Consider the following 11,899-nt stretch of genomic DNA (forward strand, 5'->3'; position numbering starts at 1 on the left):
CTGAAATGAGAATATGATTTGACACATGTTTTCTAATCAGTACACATTTACGATTTATGTGGTCCACCCCCCTCAGTATACCCATCCCTTTCCAAGCTGTTTTATTTTTTTTGTTTGCCAGGAGCACAGAACAGTTTTGTAAGGGGCTAAAAAGGGAAATGAACAAAGATAAATAATATCATCAAATGAGTGATGTAGTAAAGGACTTCCAATTTTCATTACTATGGAGATGGAGTACTTCAAGGGTCTTAAGGGAGATGAATGGTGATAATCAGGAGAGCTTGTTGATGCGCACTTTATAGTACATATCTTTTGGACCTTTTTTTTTTATTCAAATGAAAGCTTATCTTTGGATAATCTTTGTCTACATTTACCTTGTGCACACAGGCCTATCTGTTACAGTTAAATAAGAGTTCATATCTCTTATCAGGTTTGAATCCTAATTCATGTTTAGGGGGCCTTAAACAAGTTTAGATCGAGATATGAAAGGGAATCTGAGCCTAACTGATGAGGCTCCATATCCAGTGAGCTCTAATTTCCCTGTGCGCAGCTCTCTCAGTCCATCAGGAGCACACAGACATGGATCTTAATGGCTTTTAGCAGGCAAAAATCTGCTTTGAATGAGAGCTCAGGAGAAAGAGCTCAATTAACACCTAATGTGAAGTAAAGGATCTGCATTCACATTAGACTGAGGTTGGTTTTCTTTATGCCTTGCTGCAGACATTGCCGTGTCTCTTCTATAGGATGATAGGCTACAGTACTATCCCTCTGTCTCTATTGTATGACACTATGGGATAATAATCTCTTCACGGATCTCTCAGAGAAAGCATATTTGAGATATTTCCAGCGGCCTGGTAGGGGAGGCTCTCTACAGGGGTGGGAATTGCTCTCTTCCTGTGTTTGTTGTGGAGGAGACTTGGGACTGACAGTGGGGAGTCGATCTGTGCTGGGCTGGCGGACAGCGTGTTTTCCCAGGGGCTGCCTCATGAGACTCTGATAAAGGCATTCTGTCTGGACGCTGTCACTGAGCCCAGTCTGGGGCTGGAACTGCCTTCTAACACAAACATATAGACATCCTCAAGCCTCCTGTTAGACTCCATCAGATATCTTCCTCCCCCTCTCTCTTGCGCTTCTCTGTCATCATTTCTGTCATTATTTCCTCCTTTTGATGTCTTCTCAGCCCTCTTTAGCTCACATTACTGGTGTTATCATCTGCAGCCTCTCCTCTCCCTCTGGAAAGCTTCACAGTGCTGCTTCTTCTCTGCCGTTACCAGCACTCATCTGATCATGTCTATTTCAACTGAAGAATATCTATTTTTTTCCCCACACTGAAATTGGCAGACACCATACCATGTCCATCTGGTCTATATAGGATGTCTGTATCATATCACGGCTTTTGCACCATGATATTAATTTAGCAATACAAAAAAACAATATAACACTATTAACACTACCTTGGTGATGAAAGTGGACATAGCCAAAGCCCATTCACATTAAATTAGAGTCTTATATGAGTGAAAATATATCCAATGATTACAACCCTGTGATCTGGGATGGCTGAGCCACTGCTCTCTCACACACAGAGGTGTGAGGACAGAGAGCCAAACAAAGTATAGAGGTGGGTGGGACAGAATTGGCAAAACAAGTCTAAACCCGCCTAGTGGATTGGTTGCACCATGTAGCCTCTTTCTACTCTTCCTGTCTGGGTCATCTGGGATGCTGCCTGATTGCTGATGGCCATTTTATGTCCGTCTCATCCTCCAGTTAATCTGTGATTTAGATGTAGAGCACTTCCATTGTTTGTGGCGGACAAAAGCAGAAATCTTGACAGCTTTCCAACGTTGAATCTGCCTCATTTTCAAAAGCATAGTCTGAAAAGACATTATAGGCCATTCAATAGATGGAATTACTCATGATAGTACGGCAGAGAGGAACTGGGCTTTGTTTGCTTCCTCAAACAATTGACATGCAGCACAGTAGACCTCATCAGTGCCTGTGTACTTTTAGGAATCTGGGAAAAAGGGACTGATGGAGAAAATCCATATGGTTCAAGAGATCATCATCACTGTCCAAAACATTTTGGATGAAATCGCATGCATAGGGGAAAGAGTCAAGAAGTAAGTTTGACATTTTATGCTTACAGTATACTGGTGAGTTCAACGTTCTCTTCAGCAGTGGGTGTATAATGCTTTGGCTAGCAACTACATTATTGATTGTGCAGTATCTTGTAACATCCTAGTCATAATGATATTCTGACTTTATTTGATGTAATATTTAATCCACAGCACATTCAACTGGTCTGTGCCCTTCCTGTCCTGCCTGGCCTGCTTGGTTCTCTTTGTGGCAACAGCAGCATTATACTACATCCCACTGCGCTACATTATCTTCATATGGGGTAAGTCAAATATACAGCATTATTTTTATTATAAATACTGTCATTTGTAATGAATAGCTCCCCTTCGGCAAAACATTGTTGAAGAAGACAATCACAGTAGATAGCGCTTACATCCATTATATAACAGTAATTTGAACACTCACACCTCTTGAATGCCCAGAGCTCAGGCTGCTAGCTCCAGAGGCCCATTGTGCTCAGAGCTCTGCTCAGTGTGAGATGTAAGCAGGACAGTCTAAGGCTAGGCCCAGGGTCTGTGAGAAAACAAAGCCGAGCAGCGAGGCAGGGAGAACATCATGCTGTATATAAAACAGGATGTCCTTGGGCAGTGTAGGCTACTGGTGTAAACCCTCATTATCTGCTCCAGTCCTACAGAGATAGACAGTTGCCTCAGCGGTCAGAGGGAAACAGACACTCCTCCTCCAGCTGTTAGCCAACAACTAACTGTACTTCTACACTGCCTCCAACACAATCGATACCAAAATCATATCAAACAACAGCACTGATTCACTCTCCTGACTCCACAGTTAACCCCCATGTCTGGTTGCAAGGCAAGCCTTTCATGTAGTCTGCACACATTTAGGTCCTTAGGTTCTTTGTGTACACGTTGAGGTAAGCGCTGTAGCTAGCAGTGAGTATTTGGTCCCATTGTGGTCTGTTTTCTTTCCAGAACTACTGTGGAATGCAACCAAATGGGGAGAAATAACAGTATTGAGCAAAGAATAAACGTATTTGATTGAGTGATATGGAAAGGTAGTTGGGAGTGGGGTGGTGATAGGGGGAGGGGAGGTTGGTGGTAATCTTTGCTCTGGGCTATTGTACTGAATGTGTACTCAGAGGACCTGAGTCGCCTTTGGATACAGACTAAAGTGTATGTTCTGCAGTCAACTATCAGGTTAGGTTGTTCAAAAGCTGTCATGGATGTGTGTGTGTCTGCCTGCATTATAGCATCCTCTGTACGGTTGTGCTGACAACTTCTACATTTGTGATGATACATATCCATTGCACTGTCCATACAACCCCACCACCTTATTGATGTACTGATTCAATTTAGTTCTTGGGGATCAATTCAAATAGCATCACAGGGTGCAATTTCATACAGTGGTGAACATAGATGTGGGAAATAGGGGTGCTGAGGGTGCTGAAGCACCTCCTGAAAAATAAAATCATACAAAAATAATTACAAATATACAGTATATTTTTTTTTTCCTCACAAAAGTAGTGCACTGGGCCTTTACTAGTATTAGCTGATCGATATAGACGTCTGTTGCTTTGCTTTGGAAAGAAAGGTAGTTACACAATTAAGAACAGTATCTTGCAAGATTCAATGAATGAATTGTAAGAGTCGTTGCCCTGTCATGTACATCAACACGTGCAAAGTTATGGGCAAAGACACAAAACATCCTTATCAAATTAAATATTTGTCTTGATCAAATAACATGTAAAACAACCACTTTTTGTGCAGTAGTACCTGCAGACGTTCCATCAGCCTGAAGAAAAACAATGCACAGTACTGTAATTGAGTACATTGAGACATCAAGTGGTTTGTGATGATGTGGCTCAGTTGGTAGAGCATGGAGCTTACAATGCTAGGGTTGTCGGTTTGATTGCCACAGTGCTAAAAAGTATGAAAATGTATGCACTCACTACTGGAAGTTGTTCTGGAAGAGCGTCTACTAAAATGGAAAAGGAATGAATAGACCATTTCAGTTTTCACATAGAAATAAAATGTAAGTTGCATTTACAAAGTATTTCAAGAAACTAGAAAACATTTTTATATTTCACAAATATTATCAGATTAACTGTTTTGTACATATAATTATCACATTCAAGTTACAAATGCTGGTAAACACTCAAATACATTATGTAGAACATTTTTCACAAAGGCTTTACTAGTGTAGTCCTGGATTAGTGGACCGATATCAACGTAGCTATGGAGGTGAAAGCGCTAGCGATGGGTAGCAATATTTTTTTATCCTTGTAAAAATATGCAGGTCTGGATGACACCTTTATTTATTAATGTGTCCTTGTTTTCACAGGCATTAACAAATTTACCAAGAAGCTGCGCAACCCGTATGCCATTGACAATAATGAAATACTGGATTTCATCAAGAGGGTGCCCTCTGATGTTCAAAAGGTAAGGGTCCAATTTTCCATACAGACAGGGAATTCCCTGAAGATATCTGCATTATTTGCTCTAACAGAATTCCCAAGTGTTGTGGAAATATATCCTCTGGCTTTGTTTGATTATTAATGGACTCACGCCTTTAAAGCACCCATGGCCCAATTATTTCTGGCAGTGGTTTGATGCAGTCGCCCCGGTGCCTGGATGTGTTCTACTCTGATCTGTCCTCTGCCATATCTCTCCAGCCTCGTTCCTGATTAGCAGTTTTGTCTCTCTGTGATAAAAGTGCTGTGGCATCCGGGCCTATGATTGGCCAGGGGATGGTGGCGGGCCCCTGATGGCTGTAGTTGTGTGTGGCTGGTGTGCCCAGCTCTGAGTCAGTTGAGACACTCTGACGTGGCCCCTGTCACATCAGGGTGGGGGTGTCAATGAATGTAGTCGTGAGCCCCGGCCGTCCTGCTGGCTGCCATATGTGATCATATATTAGCCATGGCTGATATGTCATTTGCGGTTACATCACAGGGCTGATAGTAAATAGCTGCCAGGGCAGGGTGCTGTACTTTAAGTGGAGCTGGGTGTTCATCCTGTTCACTCTCTGTTTTGTTCTCTGACTGAGAGAGAGGCTGAGTGTGGGCAGGAAATAGAGCAGCACTGCTCCTTCCTCTCCCAGGTACTTTACAGACAGTATTCAGCCAGGATATGTGACTGTCTGGATATGGAAAGACACTCTGAACCCCAGTCTCTTTCGCTGCTGTCCCCTTGATGTCCCTCTAAGAGTTATTGCCAAATGTTCAGTGATGTTGTTGGAGAGAAGCCTATGTGATTTTTCAGCTGAGCAAGTTGGCAAAACAACATGAATACATTTAATTTCACCATCATTTATATGTGACACAATTGTTCAAGTTTTGAAAATGACCATGGGGACAGTACTTTTTAGTTTATGGTTCAGCTATGTCCTGGATGATGGCTACAAATCATTCATGATGACTCACCACTACATAAACCTCTGTGAACAATAATGTTGCTGAATAATACAAACACAATAACCATAACAATACACCACAGATTGCTGTTGTTACCTTACAACTTCAACCCTTAGAAAGGCCTAGGTATGGACACAGTCGAGCCATATTACAAAGGCTGGAAATGGACTCCTTTCTCACAGCAAAATTACTTGGCAATTCGAGCCTGTGCAAATCTACAAAGCCCCCCTCAAACCGGGACTTCTGACAGGAGTGTGTCTGTCCTGAAATAAGAAGCATCTGTCAGTTCTGAGAACAGTTTCATGTTCTGATGCAGACGGCAGTCACTTTGTTCCCTCATTCATTCCATCTCCCATTCTAATAATCAGGATTTGGTAATTAGTATGGAGTCGCTACCTTGATTCAACCGAACCATGTTACTGTTGTAGCAAAAACAAATGCTTTTGAAAGCAAATGTTCTTAAAACTTCATCATGCTGAGTTTCTAAATGTTTTTCAAACTAATGTTTCACATAGTTTTTATTTTATTTCATGTTTTTTGGCCTGTTACTTTCACTACACACATTACAAAAATGACACAATGATACCAGATATTTCAGATACTTAACGTTATTTAAACCATTGGTCATAGTAAGCTCCAATTTGGAAGTTTAATTCTAGATTTTCCACCTTAATTCCTGTTACAAATATTTTTGGACATATAGGAATCTGTGTTAAAGATTGATCTCCAGAACATTGACATGACACAATCATTGATGTTGAGCCTCATAATTCTACAGTGCAAACATACTGTAGCTGAAAGGAAAAAGGGGTTTAAGATCAAATGCCAAAGTGGCATGTCTCTTTTTTTCGTATGACATCTGCCATCTTTGAGATCCCATTGAAGCATGTAAAAGTCGACATCCCATCGATGCTAGTTGCTACTTTAGTCAAGAAACCTGGCTGAGGCTGTTCTTTGCTTCATATAAAGTTTTCTCAGAAAGGACACAACTTGCACGAGTGATTATGCTGTTTACTCCCTCACTGGCAGGTTGTCTCAAAAGTTGATGACAGCTTCTAATATTGCGATTGTGGCAGAGGAGGGGGGCGTACACTGGTACGGAACCCTTGACTTCTCAAATCCTTCCTCCTTGTGATTAATCCCCTCTGCTCCTGTGTTTATAAAATGATTCATTACAGGCGAGCCCGCCTCGCTTTCCTCTGCACCAGCTTTCCTCGGGGGAGCCATTACCGTGCGCTCTACTGAGTTCAGATTACCTGTCTCTAACCAAACTCCTGTTTGTTTTTACAGGTGCAGTACAGCGAGCTGAGAGCGCCCAGCGTCCAGAGCCCACCACGAAGGAGAAGGTAAGCCCCTTGGACGTGCTGGATGAAAGGACCAGGCTCCTTCTGAAAATGGCACGGCCCAGTCTGCTACGATGACAACGCTCCAGTGCCAGCAGAACCTGCGACCCCTTATCCCCCTGCTCCCCCCTCTCCCCTGCCCCGTGCTGCAGGGGTGCAGTCAGCCGCTCTCCCACTTGTGTTTCTGCCACCCCCCTGACAGGGGCTGTGCACTGCACCGGGCTAGGAGGGCAGCACATGGAGCTGTCAATCATAGAGCCAGAGACACCATCCGCCCACTCCGGCCCAGCTTGCATCCATTCATGCATTTTATAAAAAGAATGAGAGCTAGAGTTTGGTTTAACTCAAACCACTGCTGTTTTGCTTTTATAGATTTGAATAGTAACACCTTGATCAGACTTAACAGCCTCATTGCATCAAGGCTGCGTAAAATATTCTGCAGTCAAACTTTTTTCATTATGTAATCCAACATTTGTGCTGGAAGTGTATGCAACAAAAGTTAAACATTTCCCTTTTGCTACTATTTCTGTCAAGTCTATGCATACAATTTGATGTTTACATTGTATTTATCCAACATATGCACCACACGGAGCACACTGCAACTGCCTCTGCAACGCAATGCTGCAAGTCAAACACAGCGTTACATTGGAAATTAATGTACTTCTGATGTACAAAATGCGCCTTCGGTCAGATCAAGGCGTTCAACTGAACTGTTGCAATGCTTTGACTCATTTACATTTTCATTTCATATAAGGTCAAATACAATACTGTAAATGTGCTAAATCCAGTTATTACTTTGTGGTCACATTTATTTATTATTATTATATATATTTTTTATTAACCCCCCTTGTTTATTTATTTACAGCTTTTCTGCTACAATTAACAAATCAAATCAAATTGTATTTGTCACATGCGCCAAGTGTAGACCTTACAGTGAAATGCTTACTTACAAGCCCTTAACCAACAGTGCAGTTCAAGAAGTTAAGAAAATATTTACCAAATAAGCTAAAGTAAAAAATAATGAAAAGTAACACAATAAATAACAATAACGAGGCTATATACAGGGGGTACCGGTACCAAGTCAATGTGCGGGGGTACAGGTTAGTCAAGGTAATTTGTACATGTAGGTAGGGGTGAAGTGACTATGCATAGATAATAGCAGCTGTGTACAAAACAAATGGAGTACCAGTCTTTATTTTCTTACTATTTTCTACATTGTAGAATAGTAGTGAAGACATCAAAACTATAAAATCACACATATATTTTACATATGTGTGATTTTATAATTTTGATGTCTTCACTACTATTCTACAATGTAGAAACCAAAACAGTGTTAAATAAATCCAAATATATTTTACATTCTTCAAAGTAGGCATTCTTTGCCTTGATGACAGCTTTGCACACTCTTGGCATTCTCTCAACCAGCTTTACCTGGAATGCTTTTCCAACAGTCTTGAAGGAGTTCCCACATATGCTGAGCACTTGTTGGCTGCTTTTCCTTCACTCTGCGGTCCAACTCATCCCAAACCATCTCAATTTGGTTGAAGTCGGGTGATTGTGGAGGCAGGGTGATCTGATGCAGCACTCTATCACTCTCCTTCCTGGAAAAATAGCCCCTACACAGCCTGGTGGTGTGTAGGGCCCAAACCAGATGGGATGTGCCTTGAATTATAAATAAATCAGTGTCACCAGCAAAGCACCCCCACCACATAACACCTCCTCCTCCATGCTTTACAGTGGGAAATATACATGCGATCATCCGTTCACTCACACTGCGTCTCACAATGACACAGCGGTTGGAACCAAAAATCTCAAATTTTGACTCCAGACCAAAGCACAAATTTCCACTGGTCTAATGTCCATTGCTCGTGTTTCTTGGCCCAAGCAAGTCTCTTCTTATGATTGTTGTCCTTTAGTAGTGGTTTCTTTGCAGCTATTTGACCATGAAGGCCTGATTCACACAGTCTCTTCTGAACATTTGATGTTGAGATGTGTCTGTTACTTGAACTCTGTGAAGCATTTATTTGGGCTGCAATTTCTAAGGCTGGTAACTCTAATGAACTTATCCTATGCAGCAGAGTTAATTCTGGGTCTTCCATTCCTGTGGCGGTCCTCGTGAGAGTCAGTTTCATCATAGTGCTTGATGGTTTTTGCAACTGCACTTGAAGAAACTTTCAAAGTTCTTAAAATGTTCTGTATTGACTGACCTTCATGTCTTAAAATAATGATGGACTGTCATTTCTCTTTACTTATTTGAGCTGTTCTTACCATAATATGGACTTGGTATTTTGCCAAATATGGCTATCCTCTGTATACCCCCTACCTTGTCACAACACAACTGATTGGCTCAAATGCATTAAGAAGGAAAGAAATTCCACAAATTAACTTTAAAGAAGGCACACCTGTTAATTGAATTGCATTCCAGGTGACTATCTCATGAAGCTGGTTGAGACAATGCCAAGAGTGTGCAAAGCTGTCAATCAAGGCAAAGGGAGGCTATTTGAAGATTCTCAAATATAAAATATTTTTGGATTTGTGTAACACTTTAATTTACTACATGTGTGTTATTTCATTGTCTTCACTTTTCATCTACAATTTAGAAAATAGTTAAAAAAATAAAGAGAAACTAAAACCTTTGTATATCATTATTTTAATTAAAATGTCAATTCACTGTACAATCATTTGTATAAATTACCAGAATATTTTTCATAATGAAGAATACATTTTCGGAATCGAGCCAAAGGAAAGTTTGATACATGTAACTTTGAGTTTCCAGTCTACTGTGCAACTTCTCAGATTTCCTGTTTTGGTATGTTCTTCTTTGTATATCCTCAAATCAATTTTTTATGAATTGTAAAATATAGAAACAATCCCATCTCCGACTGGAGTTGTTGCAGACTGATTTTGTCCCTAACTACACTGTACTGGGGATGGATTAGGCCACTTCTATCCCTGTATACACAGTAAACACATCTGATTGCACAACACACCCATTGGAACAGAGCTCATGCATTGGCCACCACTGTGCCTTGGTTACTGAGCTCACATCAAAGCACTGTACGTCGGTCCAGTGCAGTGGCTAATGCAGCGCTTTGTTGCCTTCTCACAATAACAGGGTCCACATGAGAGAGAGCTCATCTCTCCCAGAGAGTACTCCCCATCCTCAGCACTTAGTGCTTCACATTTCCATTAAAATCACCTCCCCTGCCTAATGGTGGCTACACAGACACACACGCACACACACAGCTCCATGATAGTCTTTCTCTCCACGATGGAGTTCTTGGAAGAGTAACATATGGTTTCTTTTCCATCAGACATAATCCCCAATCAGAGGGTATTTTACGGTTTGCTTCGAGGCATCTTCAAGTTATTCACAATGATTAGCCTCAAGCACTGATGTGATGTTACTTAGAGATGATTATTGGTGTGTTTGGAAGATTGTTTTAGATCTTATATGTATTAGACTTGAATGTGATGATTTTCAAACAGATTTATCCTTGATGGGCCTACATTAACTGGCTCTTTCATTGCCTTTGAGAAATTACTATCTCTTTTCAATGGGAAATCAATTATTCTCATGACATTTCTAGACTAAGGACATATTGCTTGATGGATCAAATCTATGTGGAATACTTTTCGCACATATAACAGTGGAACTTTAAACATATAACATGTTATCAGAGTTCTTAGAGATAGGCCTTTTTTATCATTGGCTCTCCAAACAGTAGGCCATTAAAATAACTTATTGTTAATTTGGTGTGTTTTCTTAGTTAAATAAATAAACATGTAAGCAACACTTACAAATAGCCCTAGTTTAAGAAGAGTTTGGGCTACGGTGAGCCCTGGACCTCAGCACTGGGAATTTGTTCCTACTGATTGGTGTGCTGAGCATCCCAGTCGGGCTGCGGGCGCTCCCCCTCCTCTGCAGTAGCAAGCTGGTGAAAGAGCATCCGTCTGTGCTTTGTGAAGAGTTTGATTGGCTCAGGGGGACCTGGTGGAGCCCCGGGCTATCTCTTTTGACAGCCTGATAGAGACATCACTGGGCTCTCCCAGGAGCTGCCACCAGGGGTCCATTTCAAAGTGAGGGGGAGTCGAGGTGACCCTGAGCTTCTGACGAGCTAAATCCCACACACAAGCTGAAGCCCTGCTGCATTCTGGGCTCCACTGGGGGCGGGTGGGGCTGGCATGGAGAATGAGGAGGGGTGGGGTTCCCACAGACCACTGAGGAGACCCAATGAGGTGTCCCTGAGAGGTGAAACCAATTAAGCTTCGCTCCCAGGGTACTGTTAATCATCATATTTTAACACTCCAAAAACGCCACACCAGAACGTCTGTATCTCACATATACAGTTAGATGTGTTCTGCAGTATCTTTCATCCTACAGACTCTTGTTTGGATTCAATGCAGGACTTCTGAAAATACAAAACAGAACTTTCCAAAGAGAAATACTGCAATTGCTTACTGATGATAAATTGTTTCTGTAAGAAAGGACCAAATTACTATAAAATGTGACATTTTGTCTTGATGTTAAAACCACTTCATGTACCATAATGTATGACATGAGCATTGTTGGCCAATATTGATGAATTGAACCTGGCTCTGGGGACTTCTGGGAACAAAGAGGTTGGAGCTTTCATCAGTAAAGATATTATCGAGGCAAATTACATCATTGGCATTGAGAGGTCATGGTGAATAGGCTGTCTGCTTCCTAGATGTCAAGTCAATAGCTGAGCTTTTGGGCTTGGACGCTCTCTGTGTAATTTTGAGACATTCGAAGTCAACGAAATAAAGATAATAAATAGATAGGATTAGAACTGCCACTGCATTCTCACAGACCATACTTTCTCTCTCCTTTTTATAGAGGTAATCATATTTAATAAATTATTTATACATTTATTTCCTCCCGGGAAAAGCCCATATCTCATCAGAGGAAGCCACCATGCAATCTGGTCCTTGAATGCATTAGAAACTCCCTGGATATTTTACAAGCTCGCTAATGAACATTTGAGCCAGTTAACATTGCCTGGATCATATTTTTTCCACTAGTTGTTGTTGT

At 41.3% G+C, this 11,899-nt stretch overlaps 1 protein-coding gene across 1 annotated transcript in view; it reads left to right on the forward strand.

Annotated features, from left to right (window-relative positions):
• The window catches only part of mctp2a (multiple C2 domains, transmembrane 2a), a 39,892-nt gene extending 32,128 nt beyond the window's left edge, over window positions 1-7,764 (forward strand). The window contains exons 22-25 of the mRNA XM_021598163.2: window positions 2,008-2,117; window positions 2,286-2,395; window positions 4,432-4,529; window positions 6,791-7,764. Of these exons, the coding sequence (XP_021453838.2) occupies window positions 2,008-2,117; window positions 2,286-2,395; window positions 4,432-4,529; window positions 6,791-6,850 (378 nt within the window). The 3' untranslated portion in view covers window positions 6,851-7,764. The remainder of the gene's footprint in view (window positions 1-2,007; window positions 2,118-2,285; window positions 2,396-4,431; window positions 4,530-6,790) is intronic.
• Window positions 7,765-11,899: the final 4,135 nt, after the last annotated feature.

Source organism: Oncorhynchus mykiss, chromosome 1, assembly GCF_013265735.2.
Source record: "Oncorhynchus mykiss isolate Arlee chromosome 1, USDA_OmykA_1.1, whole genome shotgun sequence".
NCBI classification, from domain to species: Eukaryota; Metazoa; Chordata; class Actinopteri; order Salmoniformes; family Salmonidae; genus Oncorhynchus; species Oncorhynchus mykiss.